The 19,149-nt window shown below is 32.2% G+C and overlaps 1 protein-coding gene across 1 annotated transcript in view; it reads right to left on the bottom strand.

The window, feature by feature from the left end:
• Positions 1–19,149, bottom strand: part of Sema1a (semaphorin 1a) — a 500,910-nt gene that overhangs the window by 10,405 nt on the left and 471,356 nt on the right. Inside the window, exons 11-14 of the mRNA XM_081745959.1 lie at positions 17,447–17,529; positions 11,058–11,292; positions 5,821–5,963; positions 2,237–2,404 (exon numbers count right to left, since the gene is read on the bottom strand). Coding sequence (XP_081602085.1) covers positions 2,237–2,404; positions 5,821–5,963; positions 11,058–11,292; positions 17,447–17,529 — 629 coding nt within the window. The remainder of the gene's footprint in view (positions 1–2,236; positions 2,405–5,820; positions 5,964–11,057; positions 11,293–17,446; positions 17,530–19,149) is intronic.

Raw genomic sequence — 19,149 nt, 5'->3', positions numbered from 1 at the left:
TGCAGTCACCAGATGATGGAAGAAGATCTTAAGGTACTTTATAAATGAGGGGGTGAGCGCAACAGTGGTCTAACCCACTTTTTTAAAAATGGAGAAAAATTAAGTTAAACTTCAACACATCTGGTTTTTCGTACAGTATACCAAAAGCAAGCACAAGTAGTTGAATGTGTCATACATTATACATACATACATTGTACAAAAAACCACATGTATTTAAGTTTAACTTGATTTTTCTCCATTTTTAAAAATGTGGGTTAGACCACTGTTGCGCTCACCCCGTCAAATGAAGTTTAATGATAGTAATTTCTTAAATGATCTCAAGTTATACAACCTGAAATTTTGATTATATTTATGCAAAAAGCGATGCTAAGCAGCTTAACTGTCAAAATATTGTTCACTGTACCTAAAATATGTAACTTAAACCTACACTATATCATCTATGTACTATATTGAAAGTTAAGATGTTAATACTTCACAACTGAATTAATATTTACCACAATCTAGGTATTTTTTTTTTAGTCTCAGGTGTAGCAGTAACATTAAATAAGATCCCAATCGACTTACTACTTTTCATCTCCCATTATAATTATCTCATATTGACTCTAAATACCTACAATTTACGTTAGAAAGTTCTTAAGCAGAAACCATAATAATTTCAATCTTTTGTTTTTTCTTTTCGAAATAACATTGAAGAAAAATTATCTTATCTTGCTATTACAAAGAAGTATTGTAAGTGTTCAGTGAAGTGGTATTAGAAAAGGACGCTAAAAGACTTTTTTTTTTTTTTTTTTTTTTTAAGATTAGCTTTTAAAAATGTACAATTTGAAATGCACTTATGGCGGCAGACTACTAAATATTTTTGAAAAACTAATAATTTTTCTTTTGCCCATTTTTCGTAAGTGAAAAGAGGTAATAAAATGTAACTTACTACAATAATAGATAATGTTATTCTACACCCGAAAATACGAATCGGAAGAATTTTCAGTGTTGCCATCCATAGAAATTACAGTGTGACCAGAATTTGAATTACTCAAAAATCTAGATAAAGGCAGCGACTAGAAAAATGAACTCAACGGTATTTGATGACTTATCATGCTGTCTACCTTTCTTGTTTACTACTTTTTAAGAAATGTTTCTACTTATTTTGTAATAATTTATGTAAGTTTTATAAAATAAATAGAAATGTTATTTAAAAAGTAGTAAACAAGAAAGGTAGACAGCATGATAAGTCATCAATTACCGTTGAGTTCATTTTTCTAGTCGCTGCCTTTATCTAGATTTTTGAGTAATTCAAATTCTGGTCACACTGTAATTTCTATGGATGGCAACACTGACAATTCTTCCGATTCGTATTTTCGGGTGTAGAATAACATTATCTATTATTGTAGTAAGTTACATTTTATTACCTCTTTCCACTTACGAAAAACGGGCAAAAGAAAAATTATTAGTTTTTCAAAAATATTTAGTAGTCTACCCCCTTAAAAGCTGTCTTTTCATTTTATTCTACAAACCTTAATATCATAACAATAATATGTATTTAAAGAAGTACAATAACAAAAAGAATGAAATTTGAATTATTTTACAGTATAACAGAGGATAGTATACAGAAAAGGTAATAAAAGAATTTAAAAAGAAAAATAAGTATTTACTTTCTTCTGTTTTCCTAGAGTGCACTAGCTCATACTAAAAAACGATATCAGAAGAGCAATTTTCCACAATAATACACTAGGTGTTATTATTTAATCTGATATATATTTGTTGTGTAAGAAATGGTTCCTTCTACATATTGTTTCCGAGAGTATTTTTAATTTATTTTTTAAATAGCGAGCTACAATTTTTTATCTTGTATATCTCCAGGTAACTTGTTATAAATTTGGACTAAACTATATATAATACTATATACTGTAAAAATTGTTAGTTTGAAGTGGTCTATACCCATTTTATTTTTATTTTTCTATTTTTTGTCTTGTATGATATGTGTGATCCTCTTTTCCTCTTTACTCTGATCCTCGTTTACGTTACTGTGTATATTTTGTGCCAGCACATTATTAGATATATACATGTAGGAGTGTATTTTTAATAGTACTTCAAACGGAATAGTATTTGTTTCAGTAATATTGCTTCTGCTTGGATGATATTGTGAATACAGTACTTGACTCTTACAATCTTCTATTCAAACATATAGAATGATTATAGTTTTGACTTGATTTCATATTTTATATTATGAAATACTTACCTGAATGCTTCTCTTCATCCCTCATAATAGTAATGACTTCCCCGTCTGGTACTTCTTTGCCTGATCGACCTGAATCTTGGTTAAACGAAGAATGTTGTGCTATACTGGAAGATAAGCCGCCTGGGCTTCCAGTGTCTTTGCCTAAAGAGCTCTTCCCAATTAATTTGCCTGCAAATTGAAAATGAGAGAAAACCTGAAGTCTTATTCACTTTTATATATAGTGACATAATATTTTTATGCATATAATAGACTGAATAAAATTAAGAGTTCACAGAAAATCGAGGGAAGAAGAAAAAACGTGTAGCTCTTTCTAAAATAACAAGTAAGCAAAACAGTTCAAGAGTTTTTTTGTAATTAATACATACAAGGAATTGTATTATATGAACTGTAAAAAACAGATATTTTCTTTCCTCAAAATTCATGAATAAATCGGTGCATTTCCGATTCCATATGAAGTTTTTCCCAGTGCAATTGGTGTCATTCTAAAGGTCCATCCAGATGAACATAATTCTACCGGTGTTTGCTTACTATATAAATTTACATTAAATTAAATTTAATTTTCTTCATTTACATTCTACAGCAGAGTTTTTCAATCATTTTCAGTTTTTGGCATGCTACCCGTGTAATTTCAAACCACATAAGGTACCTAAAAATTTTAACATTTTTATTTTTATTTTTTTATTTTTACAGGCACTATCAAGTTACTTTGTAATTTTGATAATAAAGAAACATTACCTAGGGACTGAAACTGACTAACTATCAAATAACGGAAGATAGTTATTGTTGCCGCTTGGAAAGATTATTGAACTCTTGCATAAAATGTTAACTTTCTTCCAATACTCCAGTGGTTTCATCGTGGTACTGGCGAACATCGTTTGACAATGGCCGTTGTACAGGTTGAAAAGAGCCGGGTAATAAATACAGGTGTATAACGATGAAAGAATTAATAGATTAAAGAAGAGTTAGGGGAAACGGAAGAACTTAAACAGGCATGAGACATGATGATGTTTATCGAAGATTTACATGCCCTGGGATCGAACTGAGACTCTTATCCACAAGTGAACTATCCATCACTGAATTACAGTGTCACCGTCACCCTATAAGAATGGGAATTAATTCGAAAGCATGTCGTAAATATCTGATGTTTTGCCCATGGTACACGTAAAGTACACCTAGTTTCTAGAATTAATTTAACATGAAACTTGAAGATGCATGCATAGGAATACTATCTATAATTAATGATGATGAGTTGTTTTGTTTGAGTATAATGAACTACAGTCGAAATTGTCTGCAAATTTCTCATTACAGTTTAAACAAGTTTACAGTCTAATCTGTATAAGTCAACTATTAGCATAATGCATCAAAAATAAATTACTAGTTAAGCAAAAGGAAATGGCTTTTTGCTACGACAAAATAAAATTTCATACTGGATAAATCGTTACTGAAAGATTACCTCTTCCATCATATTTCCGTATAATCTTGCATTTGTCAATTTAATGGAATATTATTACCTGCTTCATCTTAATATTTTCTTCTCTATGAAAATTATTCTGCCACAACGAAAGAACTCGACTTCCTGAACACATTGTAGCAAATATTTGTATGTAATGTAATGTTACCCTTCTCCCTCCGGCTGCGCACACATACACAAATATTTAAATACTTTGATTATTCAATTATCAAATGACTACAACTAAGGATAATGAGGACATCTATTATTACTCTTAGGTTTCAGAGAAGCGACCCCAGCGCCTGATACTTATACAATTAAATTCATGTCCACTTTTTCTTTTATTCTTAAAAAAAAATAATTAATTAATTTAAAATTGATTTCAAAGATTAAAACAATAAAAAGTAAGTAATCAAACAACATGGGTATGAAGAAAGATCTAGGCTGCAGACGAACCAAAATACATAAAATTTAGAACCTTGGTGTATATCTTGAAATTTCGAAACTAATTTAAGGTCATTTTAATTAAATACATTTCTCCCACTCTTTTAGAATTTATGAGCATAGAGTTAATTAATTTTATCTACTGTAAACATTGGATTTACTCTTTACGCTCAAAAGAGAAGAAAGAAACTAATTCCTAATTTAATTTGTTCCTATCTTAAACTACATTTTTACTAATACACAGAGCGAAATAGTGTATGACGACTGATCGGCGTACCGTGTCGATGCGTTAACAGCCATATTGTAGCGTAATAGAATATCCAAGAATGAGAAAGTGTATGGCTCTTCTGGGAGCGGACTCAAGTAGCGTAATGGTTAACGTATTGGCACATTATGCAGAAGATCCCGGATTCGAATTTCAGTCCAGTCATTCACTTTTTCACTCTTAGAATATTATTGAATTAGCATCTACAAAGAATTTGGTGGTAAAAATAAGTTTAAGTCAGTTGTTTCCTCCTTTTATTATTATAATTACATTATTTAATGTTTTGATTGCTTTTAACTAGTTAATGCAGTGTGGAGTAAGCTCAGCTCAATTCACTGTCGAAGTTAAACAGGTACATATTCAAACACATAATTAAAAAAAAAAAAAAAAATGTTTTTTTTCTTTATATTGTGAACTACGCTCACCTCACACTCGCATGAAATTATGAAAGGTGTTTGGAATATTTTGTTCACCATTTTCATAAATGTAATTTTAGATATCACACGTTTTATCTATAGACGTGGTACCGGGTTAAGTATCTATGGATATAAAACTAAGCATTGAGAGAAAGAAACAAACAAATTAACAGAAACCAAACGTGAGAAGAAATCATCTCGTAAACATGTTTTATATTATTATTACTATGATTATTAATATTAATAGTCATGACATTGTAGTTTTGTTTGCAAATTTGTAAAGAATTATACTGAATATGCTGGAAATTGTTATTTCTTTCTGTCTTAATTGAAATAGTAAGTGATGTCAATCTTAAATCTTATAGAATTGACCCTGAGTGCTTATTCATTGTTTTCAAAATACACAGATTACAAAACAATTCAAGATAGAATATTTATATAATGCTTAATATTCAATTACTTCGAAGTCATGTGCTTGATGAGTCTCGCGCCATATGCAAAGAAATAATTAGTCACATTAGGAAAAGTAACAAGTATACTGTTTGTATTTCATTCTTTGGATTCAAAATATTTAGAGATGACCAAACCATCATTTTGTACAACACTTTTTACGACTAAATACTATTAATGTCTCGAAATGTATTCATGGCGTTAACAATGGCTATACTAAAGACAAGAGACACAAATATGAATCAGGCGCATACAAATTACGTCAGAAAAGAAAGCACGAGGAATTTAAAACATTTCCGAAAGGAGCAGATGGAAAGCTTTTATTACGAAATTAGAGCTACCTGATAGAATAATCTAACACTAAGTGAAGAAAGCAGGTACACTATTAATGGAAGTCATGTTGATTATGCTGCTTTTTCAGGTACAACATCTGAACTATCTTTTCACTCTGGTTATTTTATGGTTTCAGAAAGTTTATTTTTTTTAAATTACGAATTTAAAAAATCCTGAAATAATATGTGGTAATAGAAGGGATAATAAAACAAAAGTCCGTTCTTACTTTTTGGACAAGAGGAATGAACTCCAGTGGAGACGCTTTGGATGAAACTGCTGCCATCACTCCAACGGGAAGACCCAACGACGAGGCACTTCTCTTTTCGTTTGTCCCAGGCACAGTAGGGATCTTGGAGAGCCACACACTCACTGGAAGGAGAAAAAACAGATGAGTTATCTTGTAAAAAGTATTTATTTATTTCATTATTTTCTAATGTTTTCATTTCATTAGATGTTTTGAGTATTTTAAATCATTACAGGTGTTTTGAGATTATGAAGTGTGGAATTAAGAGACAAAAGCTGCCACTCTTCAACGGAAGGTATATTAAATGCAGTGTTCGAATTTGGAGAAATGTAAAGGACACGATTTCCTGCATTTCTTGTATCGTGTTAATTTATAGTTTCTCATTTTTTATCGGAGTAATACTACTGAGAATAGTGTTTGCTATCATATTTGTTGTTCGTCATTAACAAAAACGTGAACTTTTCGTTTTAATGTTAAAACTAAAAGTTAAGGAGAGGAAAATAAAACTTAGTTACGTTTGGGGATGCTAAAGATATAGTTTTGTAGTGTTTTCGAAAAGTGAAACAAGTAGATTTACCAATTTTTGCTCGAATAACACCGGATTCTACTCATTAACGCGAAATTCCATTCAAAGCCATTCAGCGTCGCTTTCTACAAGTTTTGAAATTGGCTATTCTTACCATTCAATGGCTATTCTCAATGTGAAATTGGATATTCTCAATGTGAACTAAATAAATAAATAATAATAATAGTAATAACTTAAATGAAACTGTATTGTAAATATGGCTTTTCTGTCGCTAATTATCCTTTGAACTTTATCCTAAGAGTTTTGATTTACGAGCAATACATAGCTTCCCCTCATGGTAAGTATTCGTATGTCCGAGCCTACGGAAATCTGACTACCGACGAATTTGGGTGGCCTTCTCTTTAGAACAGGTCTGTGTTATTCCAACTCAGCTGCCAATTCCACCAAGGATCAACTTTCAATTCAAATCACGTACCTTTAAAAAGCAAATAAGTACCCAAGAATACCAGCCAAATCTCTATAGCAAGGGTAGCTCAAAATTTAGTCTGCATTGCCTGTGTTTAATCTTTGCTGCTGAATTGTTAAGCAGTTTATTTCCTAACATCTCATAATCCTGATTTATTCTTGACATAAGAGTAAACAATTAAGCTGTGCTTTTATGTAATTTACTTTCAAATTAAGGGAATGTACTTTCTTAACGTTGACGTATTGAGACAGTTTGTGTGTGACTGTTTATGTCGTTAAGAAAGAAAGAAAAAAAAACTTATATGTGGAGTCACATCAGTGTATTTATACTACAGTTATCACCACATATAGAGAGCTTAATTTTAATTATGTAATGAAATAACCTTGTGTATAAATAACAAATGTACTGGCCGTAAGTGTCAGCTTTGTTCATTTAAACAAAAAATTAAATTTTAGAACATAATAGTAGCAGTACTGAAGCTTGCTCTCGATCATCAATTCAGCTTTTGCTACGTCATCTGTTTATTTGTACCGACCCGCAAAGCATTTTTCTAAGTCTGCAGAATGTCTTTATATCACAGTTCTCATGCAATTAATTTTGATGAGATCCCATCAACTACAGAAAACAAGGCTGTGTTGACTGCTGGGTGCCGGGATACATCGGCATTTAGAGAAACTAGGGTTCTGATAGAGCAGCCAAGCATGCTACCTTGGCAGACACTATCGTTGTTACTATTTCTATAGGCATTTTCTTCATCGGATGAACTTTAACTGACCAGAATAAAATGGATTCTGAAGCTTCTTTTAAAGATTTTGCACATATTATCGCATAATATTAGCAGAGGTGAGGTATATTATCTTATCTGATACATTCCTATTGAACGTGTCTTATTCTGAGAAATGTTTGGAACACTCAAGCCTCAGAATACAATTAGAACGGCCTAATGACCTGATCATCTTTTAAGGATGACATTGTTTTTATTGACCACGCTATAGCTTTTATTTGTCCCCCTTAACTTATCAACGTTCTCTAAAGTATTTTGTTTTCTATACTGTATCTCGTACTTGTTATTCGTTTTAAGCCATGGTATTTACTTCACTACCTGGATGTTAATACGCGGGTTTGGCGGAAACTCCGTTAGGTGACAGACTACTCGTGTATTATGTCAATAGTGCTGAAAAATGGCAGCAAGTATATGATATAAGGCATGTTTATGTTGCAAGAAATAGGTCCCCAGTGGTTGTAGATGAACGCATAACTGGATTGGGATCTCCTGGGTGACTGGATACGTTCCATCCTGTTGCACCTTATTCCCATGGCGATGGTATCTTCCAAGACGATAACGAACCTAGCCATTGCGTATGTCCTATGCAGGAACGACTCGAGAAACACATATGGATGCAGACTTCCAGTATCTTCCATGGTCTTAAAAGTCTTCAAATCTCAATTCCACTGAGCAGTGTAGATGCCATGAAACAGCATATCAAGTCTCTCAAGATACATCTCACTTCATTCCGGTATAGAAAACTGAATTACTTGTAGGTTTATTGGCCATACCAGAAGATTCTTACTGGCATCTCATTATATCGTACCATGACGGATTGCTGCTGTATGGAAAGCGAAGGGAAGATTCAATGCTATTAGGTAGGTGGTCATAATTTCATGATTAGCCCGTATGTGTATCTCGTAATACATTGATACCGTATTTACAGTTATTATTCCTGAAAAGATTAATTCATTAACAATTTTCAAACTGATATTATTAATTTCCATTATGGGATGACTTGGTGGATCACTAGGTGTTCTCGGTGCTATGCTAAAAGCTGCTTGAATAGTGCGGCATTGCCAAATAGTGTCGAGTGTTTACTGATGCCAAATAATAAAGGGAGTAATCATGGAATTCTGCTTAGATGCTTACTGGAGAAATTATTTTTTGACCTTTACCGCGATTCCTCTTCTCGAACTGCAACGCTAGAATCCAGGACTTTTCTTATTGTGACTACTACAGTAAACGTACAAATTTGGCAAAAACGCATTATCGCGTTCTGCGCAAGTTTCGTCTCAAAATCTATTTCCTTAAATGTAAATTAATATATAACTAAAATATGAAACATAACACGAAAAACGGTCAAACAATATATCAACTTCGTGAGAAGATCGTTACTTCAAAATACTTTACACACACAAATAAACATTTCATAAAACGGAGCACTTCTAGTCAGGTCTAACAGCAAGCGCCATCTTGTGTACTCATTGTAAAACGAATCAAATATTTTCTTTTATTTGTTACATTTTTCATCAGGAGACACAACCAAATGAATCAGTGTCTTGTGCTGTAGCTGAAACAATACTCTATCTTATAATAGTACAACATTTATAATATGTGACGTTTCATTACGCAGTAGTTAAGGGAATGAGCTGAAATATGTACTGACTTCCGGGATCCACCTTAACTTAAAGAAAATATAGTTTGATTTATTTGCATTTAGAATTATATTATATAAAAACACCTAGCAATTTAGTTTTTCTTATACATGTATTTTTTATTGTCCAAGTTATTAAAACAGGTTTTATTATTCTAGAAATTGCGTCTTCAGTAGTAGGCCATTTAATATAAGTCATAAAGATTCTTGGTATGAGAATAACTCTAAAGACACCCAATAGTATACACTTTTAGAATTGAAATGAAATGAGTTTAAACTGAGGAAATAGCGACAATTTATTGACCGTTAGTGAAATAAGATTTAAGTCAATTAAAGACATATAATTCTATTCCATGTATGTCATTAATTTATTAAGATGTTATGATTACTAATGTCAAAGACTTTAGAGAGATCAGAAACAGCCACAGTGTATACTTTTTAGTATCCAGATATTATGTTATTATTTCTACGAAATCATAAACATGTTCTCTCAACGAAGACATGCTGAGAGATTGAAAAGATTCGGCACTTATTAAAAAAATAATTAAATGAATACCACAGATTCTAAAATTTTTAAAAAATAGATAATTTAGAAATAGACGGTAGTTAGATATGTGACTTCTATTAACTTTTTTTATAAGGAAAAAAACTTACGGAAAATACCTTTAGAGTAGATCGCTTATTGATACAATGTATGTATACATAATATTAGTTTAAAGAGTTAGCTGGTGTTCCACCAGTGACAAATAAGAATCTAGATTTCAGGTTTTGCATCAAAATTCAAAGTTCATTTGTTGTAGCTGGATTTTGAAATACTGCAGTGTAAGAATTTAAAATAAAAGAATAAACGTAATGATTACTGTATACGTCGAAATGTTAGAGCTTTTCTTTTTAAAAAAAAAAAAATCTTTAAAATGTTTTCTGAATCAACTTCCGGTTTTGACATGTTTCTTTTAAAAGTCTTCCATAGAGTTTTGTTTTGCTATGCCACAGCAACATGTTTTGCTTGCCTGACATCAAGCATCAATTTTCATATGACATTTCAATATCCTTTAAATTAGATTAAAATGATTAAGATTTATTGATGTTTTTTAGTTTTATAGTACTTCGTGTAATGTCTTATATGATTTGAAATTAGTTATAAATGAGCCACTTATCGAAATACAATAATATTTGAATGCATTTTTCACAAGTAAGAAAATAAAACTGTACTAGATACTTCAATTTGTTGTATTTCCTATTTTGCACGAAAGAATATATTGAGTTTACAATTAATTTTATTAAAATACCTGTGTATCGGAAAGTTTTATACCAGAGTATACTTGTATACCACATTATACTTTAAAAAATAAATCTATTATTCTAAGTAAACATTCAATTATTATTGTGTCAAACGTTTCTCTCCAAAATGTTCAAATTATGACCAATTAAGTTCATGGTTGCACTACTTCAATTTCTTTATTTCTTTTGATTCTCTAGTGCTATCTCTTCTACCTCATTTCTGCATAACATATACAAGTTGTATACGGTCCACAAAGAGCAATATGATTAGTTGGATTTTATGCTTAACAACTTAAGTTCACTTCAAACATTCTTCAAGTTTCCAACATTTATTACGTTGTCGTTACTAATGCATAGGATCAAGTGGGATTCACTACTTACATAAACTTATCAAACTAACGCAGGTTAATTTATTTAATTTGTTCCGAACTTTTTATTTATAGCAAAAAGTAGATCCTACTTTTTGAACTGTATTATTATTGTTCATAATGGAAAGGTAAATTCAGATAGGCATGTTACCCACCTGCATGACAGTATTTTGTCACTGTAACATCGTTGTAATTTGAGTGCCTGCACTTCATGGTCTGACACTACGATTAATCTTCCATCCTGGACATTTCTTGAGTCCCGAACAACTTTAAGATTTCTTATTGATACATTGTGAGGGAAAACTTGGATTTCCTCAATCACCACTGGGGTCACTTTCTTCATCGTATCTGCAGAATCGGCATTTACAGCCTTAATGACTTTTCCATTATCTGAAAAGAAATAATAACGAGATTAGGAACATCAGTATATATATATATATATAACAATTCTTCTTGATTTTTGTAGCGAGTTAAGGCGGTGGAAATGTCTATAAAAAACTTAATCCCCTAGTATGATGCTTTTGTATTCTATCAGTGTACAGTTCATACTTCAGGAGTAGGGAAGTAAGTCTGAAATATGAAGAAGATTCTAATATGGATCTGCAACATTACGTCAATGAATTAATTTTCATGTACAAAACTTCTATAGCCTTGTCCGAATAAGAAAGTTAAACATTGAAAAACAGACCACAAGGTAATACATAGACACAATAGCGTAACAGAATTTCTTCAAGAAGTGGAAGAGTTCAAGCACCCAAGTACATATCGTTTCAAACGATAAATGTCTACTTTTTTCATATCTTCTTCAAGGGCGGTTAAAAGCCGGAAGCTGCCTTCCTCTTTGAGTACGCCACTGCATACATATCAGTTTCGATTCTGTATTTTACTGTATTTTTATAGTACATGTGAGAAGCACCATTAGATGTAGACATGCAAGAGGTAACATCATATTGTTATTCATATTGTATCGGGATTGGAATCAGTGCTCTACAAATCAGAAATCATTTTACAGATATAACGGCCTTGTTCCCTTCTTTTAGTTCGAAAGAATCTACAGAGAAAATATACCAGCGCTCATTATGTCCTACACGTATATAGGTAAAAGAAGTAATTAATTTTTGTTCATATAAAAATTATGTTTAAAATTGCAACTAATAAACCGAGAGACTAGAATATGCTCAGAAAAGTAGTTTTTATCCTAGATTTCACACACACACACACACACACACACACACACACACACAAAGACATTTCAGTTTCGGAAAAACTTTGATACTTTAGTAAATACGTGGCACTTGGACAAAATATTACGGCAACTTAGAAACAATTGAAATAACACAGTCATTTATTTCTGAGACACAATAAAAATGTTCCCTAGTCCCTTCAGTCTTCATGGTAAAATTGGGTTTCCGCTAGAGTTTGAAAACGGTAGGGAAGAGTTAGTTGGATAACCACTCATTTCGGTTTAGGATACATTAAACTTTTTGTATCAACTTGCACTCATTATAATTTACAAAGTACTTTCAAGAAAATATATTTTATGTGTAGACAATTGATATTAACACGCGGCTTGGCTTTGTTATATGTGGTTCTAGATTCTGTTACCAATGAAGGGAAAATTGCTTGGAATTAAGCATCATCATGAGACGGATTTAGGGAGTGCTTAAATTTAGCTAATTCAACTAACAAATCACCTGATGGACAAAGCTTAACTTGAAATTTTCATTCTAGCTTTCGTCCTCATAGGTGGAAGTAATCTGTTTTTCATGCTTGAGCTTTTAACTATGAATTAACCACGCAATTGTTTGTATATCTCACTTTACAGAATCAAATAACTGAAGATCAATAAATTTCCGTTTTAGAGATCGGATACATAGCATACAATGTACAAAGCTTTCACAGTAGAAAATGGATAAAAATTTATAAAGCAATTTTAATAATAAAAATCCCACCATGTAATTACAACCAATAACAAACACATTGCTAACATCTCCATTACGTCCCCTTCCCTAATGACGTGAAGAGATCAGGAAGTGTATTTATTAAATTCGAGACGCCTAGCAGAAGTATTCTCATCTAATTATAACTAGCTACGTTTAATTAAAAAAATAAAATGAAATCTTTAAAGTTTTATGTCCCACGTTTATGCCGGCTAAGGTAAAGGAGACGGTGGTGATGAGAAATGAATGAAATGGTGGAATGAAAAAAGTGGGGAGGAAATGGGAGAACCCCGAGGAAACCCATGCACACGGTGTTTGTCCACCACAAAGTTCATTTGGCACGAGCTGGGATCGAAAGAAGGACCCTCTGCGCCAGAGGTGAACGCTCTACCGTTGAGCCACCGACCCATTTAATAAAGTAGGAAGTGCGCTTAACGCAACTTAAAAAAGTATATGACAGTTCAAAGAGAAAGGTTATAGAATATTTTAGAATAATTGAGAATTTTCATGAAAAGTGAAAGGTAGTCGAGATTGTATTTTATTTAAGCTTCAGTAAGGCAGAAATAAAATAAAATTTACTTTGCTGTTTCAAAATTCAGAACGATCTTTAATAGAGGACCACATTATCCCTTATTTTTCAACTTTATTTAGAACATACGGTTAGCATTAAATTTGTCAATAAAGGAGTTTTGGATTTGATATGAAATCATATAACTTCAGTACAATAAAAAAATGAAATGAAATCTTTGAGTTTTACGTCCCACGGTTATGCCGGTTAGGCTAAAGGAGACGGTGATAATGAGAAATGAATGAAATGGTGGAATGAAGAAAGTGGGAGGAAACGGGAGAACCCCGAGAAAACCCACGCACACAGTGTTTGTCCACCACAAAGTTCACTTGGCGGGGGCTTTCAGTACAATAAAATAAGAATTGATATGATATAAAGCGAATAAAGAAATCAGTCTACACAAAAGACTAAGTATGTGATGGAATCCTGTCTTGCGTTCCGAGCTTATATATGTATAAGCCAAACTACGTCATCACTAAACTAGAATGGTCAGCACGCATAATACAGTCTAATGCCTTCAGAATACGCTTTTATTCTAATGATGACGCTTCAGAGTCATGAGAAAAGGTGAAGAAGCTTTCATATCAGAATGTATCCCAAGAGCTGAGCAAAGAAAGATTAGAAGTGAAATGTTTTGGGAGAATATTTCTAATGCAGATGCTGGATCTTTAGTTGCTGTCTATTGCATGAAGAGGGTAGACTCAGGGAGGGAGGATAAAGAAGTCTCGCCGCGTGCTCAGTTTCTGGAAGATGAAGAATACCATGAATCTACATTTCCAATTGTGCAGGATTGGTTTGAAGGATATCAGACTTATGATGCACATCTCATTAAATTTATCGAATCTGTTATTACAAAATATGATGTAAGGGGCAGAAAGAAGAAAATACTGACATGAAGGAATCTGGTTGCATTTAAGCAGCGTTTCTTAAACTTTTTTCTCTTTCAAATGAAATTTATCATTATTTATTTATTTATTTATTTATTGTATTCGTTTTGTGCATATGTCAAGCGTGCCAGTATATTATATTCGTACTAATATTTCATAATAACACATTTACATTAGTTGTTCGAATTTGTATAGTTTTTACTCTATTAAATTGTATAATTTATTATATCATATAAACCTGTTTGAGATTCTTAACTACGATGTATGGTGCAGAACTTAATTAAATTTTATTTTATCTGTCTTCTTTGGACTAATATTCAATCTAAAAGAGGGCATTCCTCGAGGACTACGGTTTGAGAATCGCTGAACTAATATAATTAAGAGTCATATTCTACTATACTGTATTTTTTAGTATTATGTCCTTAAGCTAAAGAATACCATTAGGAGTGAATGATGATAATTAAATAAATTGTGCAGAAGCATTTATGTGCCATGCAGGATTCGAATCCGCGACAGATAGATCGCCATCCTAAGGTCTTAGACCGCTCGAAAATATCAGCTCGCAGAGAGTCATATTCGTAACAAGCTAAGGAAAACCAAAATTGTTATTACAGTAAATAGTGATGTAACTCCATATTAATGGCTAAACTTAGAACTCCATAATTTTTGTTCAGTATACTTACTTACAACATATAAATGTTAAAAAAAAGTGAGTTCACTTGTTGGGGCCAAATTATAAGAATAATAGCAAATATCGTGTTAAAGTTACCAATTTTAGAATATGATTAAGTTATCTTGTTTTTGTTTATATTTATTTTAGGTTAATTTCCAAAGTAGTTAATATTAATCCATTTTTTTTTCAAATATAAATTGTAAACATCCCAAGAACGTGTATACAACGATCACGGAATCTGCTAAACGTTTATTTTAAAATATCTATATAAGAATCAAGTAAATATTTCACTTTTTTAAATCACTATTTTTAATTCATTGTACCTAGAAAAGTTGAGTTAATGGTACTTAAACCAGTATTGTGTAATCCGTGACAATAGTATAACGTAACTCTTTAAAATGAAATCTAGTATATCATTCCGTGGTTACGTCCGAAAGGCCAAAGGAAACGACTGATATATGGACATGAAATATAATGAAAGAATCGGTGGTATGAAAGGATAAGAAGAAGCAAAAGAATGTCGAGAAAACTCACTCACTAGATGTTATTTGCTACTAATTAATATGTTCTGAAATCGAACCGCGGACTATTATCACCAGACAATAAGCGCTTCGCAGCTAAACCATCGTGTCTACAATAAAAAAGTTGTTAATTTTCGAAATACTTTTGAACCGAAAGAGGATTTTAAAAAAATGAAGACGGAAGAAATGGAACATAACAATGTTCACGAAAATTCATTAAACAATGGTTGATTCCCTACAACTCTTATCGCAAATGCCTTGTTGTTTGCAGATATCAGGTTGGGAACATGTAATTATTTTCCACAAGATTATGAAAGAGAGTAAAATATATGCATTTTCGCTGACAGTTTATCAGATAACAAGTACGAAAGGAAGAACATTAAAGAACAGAAAAGTATCTATTAAGTGTCCGTCCAGTTGGACGCCATACTGGTAATTATTTCTTACAAATTGCTCACATAAAACCAGCGGTGTATATTGGTTTGTTGGCTTGGGCTACTACTAACCTTTATAACAACTGTACATTAATAATAATAATAATAATAATAATAATAATAATAATAATAATAATAATAATAATAATAATAATAATAATAATAATAATAATAATAATAATAATAGCAGCTCCCCCTCTTTGGAGTAATGAGTAATTGCTAGTTGGGCCTAGTTCTTCTTTAGTAACGCCTATGCCCTTCCTGCTGGTCTAATCGCTAGTGTGCGTGTCTTTGATGGACGTGACAATTTTCGGTGGGATAGTGTTGAACGCATTGCGATGGTTTACATTGTATCATAGCCTGTCGGTTCATGTCTCATGTAGCCTCTGTGCTGCAAAGGAACACTTCTATCGAACAAACAAACAAACAATAATAGTAATAATAATACAGAAAGAAAAATGAGAGAAAGGAAAACTGAAATGAAATCTTTAAGTATACGTCCCACAATTATGCCGGTAAGGCTAAAGGAGACGATGATGATGAGAAATGAATGAAATGGTAGAATAAATAAAGTGGGAGGAAACGGAAGAACCTCGAGAAACCCCACGCACAAGGTGTTTGTCCACCACAAAGTTCACTTGGTGTGAGCGTGGATCGAACCAGGGACCCCATGCAACAGAAGTAAACGCTCTACCGCTGAGCCACCGCGGCCTCTTATAAGAGAAAGAGTACAGATGAAGTATAACATCAAATGTTCATGCTACATCAATCATTTCCCTGTTAAACAAGTATAGTTTTATTGAGAAACTGTACAAATATATGTCGAGTTAGGATGTTTTGAGGAGATCAGGACCTGCTGGACACCCGTGGGTGCAACACTGCGTGCGAGTTATAAAGGACGCTGAAATAGGCGATTAGAAACAAAGGAGGCTCAGTCTGCAAGGGCCTTCGCAACGTAACGCAAATAATGAAACAAGTAATTATAACTATGCTGATATTGCAAAATACTGTAAACCACAAAATTTTCACTGAGTTGAAGCAAACCGCTACGGAACGAGGCTCGAGATGTCCGAGGCAATTCCCTGAGAATCCCAAAATGCGCTGCCATTCTCGTATAACTTCCCTTTACCTTCGCTCACGTCCAAGAAACCGATTATTCTACAGGCAACTGGTGTTATCTGCTAGCCGGTTCGCATGCTACGAGTGGAAGTGAAGGGACGGGGAATGCGCTCATAAGTACACCATTCTTCTTGCAATTAAGTAACTAGAGGAGGTTTTCTGCTGCGTTGCCAGATTGAAAATATCTTAAGAAAGCGAGACAGAGTACGTAATGGATGTTTCTAAATTCATACATTTTGCAGAATCTTTTAATGTTGAAAGAAGTTACTAAAGTATAAAATTTTCAATATAAATTAGTTTATATTATATTAACTTTATTTTGAAATATTCTAGGGCCACCATCGGTAGGCCCGGTAGCCCACAAAATATGCCAAAATACGCATAAAACACATTCTTACTTACTTGTTCCAATGAAAAGTACATCGTAAGTTTTTCCATCTGGAGTACTGACTTGAGGGTCCACAGCGATTTGTGTGAAACGATAACTGAAAAGAAAAGAAAGAAAAAAGTAAATTTATTTTGCTAAAATATATTTGTCAGTTTGCTGATATATGTAAACATTATTATTATTATTATTATTATTATTATTATTATTATTATTATTATTATTATTATTATTATTATTATTATTATTATTATTATATAACGATCCCTTTTCAATCATGACTGGTAATGGAAAGAAGAAAACCAAAAAAATCATTTTTTAAAAGGATTCTTAAATAATCATTACTGAAACAAAAACTCAAAAACAAACAAAGCAACATAAATTCATTTTACACAATGCATTGTTTTGATAGCATCTTATTTCATGTATACATTTAACCGATATAACAGAGAATTAAATTACTCAGTTCTAGGTATGAAAGCAGAGTAATATGCTAAAAGAAAGAAAAACATTACAAATGGTCCGATTTCATAGATAGATAGATGTATAATTTATTGGAAAATATAATATTTAATTTATAGACGGGTGTAATATTTTACTGTTTGTGTCTCTGAAAAAATAATCTAAATACAGTGTGTAGCGTTTGAAACGAAACTGACGTCATTTTTATCGCAGCAATAAATAATAAAAATAACAACAAAAGTACCGGTAATAAAAACCTGTCAATAACGCATCAATGTACAAAGTTCATTGAAAAAAAAATATCTCCAAAGAGTATCGATTTTAAGCCCTTTTACCAGTACACAATGTACAATTAATGTTAAATACAAAATATAGGTTGAATATTTCATAAAATAACGCGAAAATTATATACACACAAATGTAAGTATGTAAGAACTGTTACAAATATTAAATTTCAGTGGGTTCTGCAGTATGAAGTTAAACAAGAACTTTCCAGATAGTTAAGTTTACCAATTAGGCCTAACTATACACTTCTCATACATGAATCAGTTATACATCCACACTCCAAACAAAACAACAACAACAACAACATCATCATCATCACTATTATTATTATTATTATTATTATTATTATTATTATTATTATTATTATTATTATTATTATTATTATTATTATTGTGCGGAAAAAGTCCCGGAACGGTCCAATATCTCGCGAAGTATAAAGATCAGCAAAACAAAAATAACACGTGTTAAATTGTTTTGAGAAAGCTATTCAATGACAGCAAACGCAACCCCCTATTTCCACCTCCTTCGGGGGTACGGGAGGTAACTTTAAAATTTTAAATGGGAACCCCTATTTCTTATTGAACATTTGGATTCTCCAGAAAAAAGTGACAGTGATTTGACCCAAAATTGAAAACAGATGGTGCTTGAATCGACACACACACAAAAAAAGGCGTGCACCAAAACGTTACGAAAGTGCCAATTATCAGTTCCGTGCTCTGTGGCCATACTTTTAGCGTACTGGATTGCGGAGTAGAGGTTCTGAGTTCGATTCCCGTTCAAATCAATCTTTTTTTCTTTTATTTCCCCAAATAAATTCCACACGTTTTAACTTCAATTAGTGGTTTTTTGAAGTTATATAAAATACAAATTTCGATAATTGTTTTGCAAACTAGCTTTATGAAGTAGTCCTTATTAATAGGGTTATTACGGTTATAGTTTATAGGGTTATTTATAACAAAAAATAAACCATCTT

This window comes from Thermobia domestica, chromosome 2 (genome assembly GCF_964235325.1).
Source record: "Thermobia domestica chromosome 2, izTheDome1.hap1.1, whole genome shotgun sequence".
NCBI lineage: Eukaryota > Metazoa > Arthropoda > Insecta > Zygentoma > Lepismatidae > Thermobia > Thermobia domestica.
Note: the sequence above shows the minus strand (reverse complement) of the source record. Positions and strands in the feature narration are given on the sequence as shown.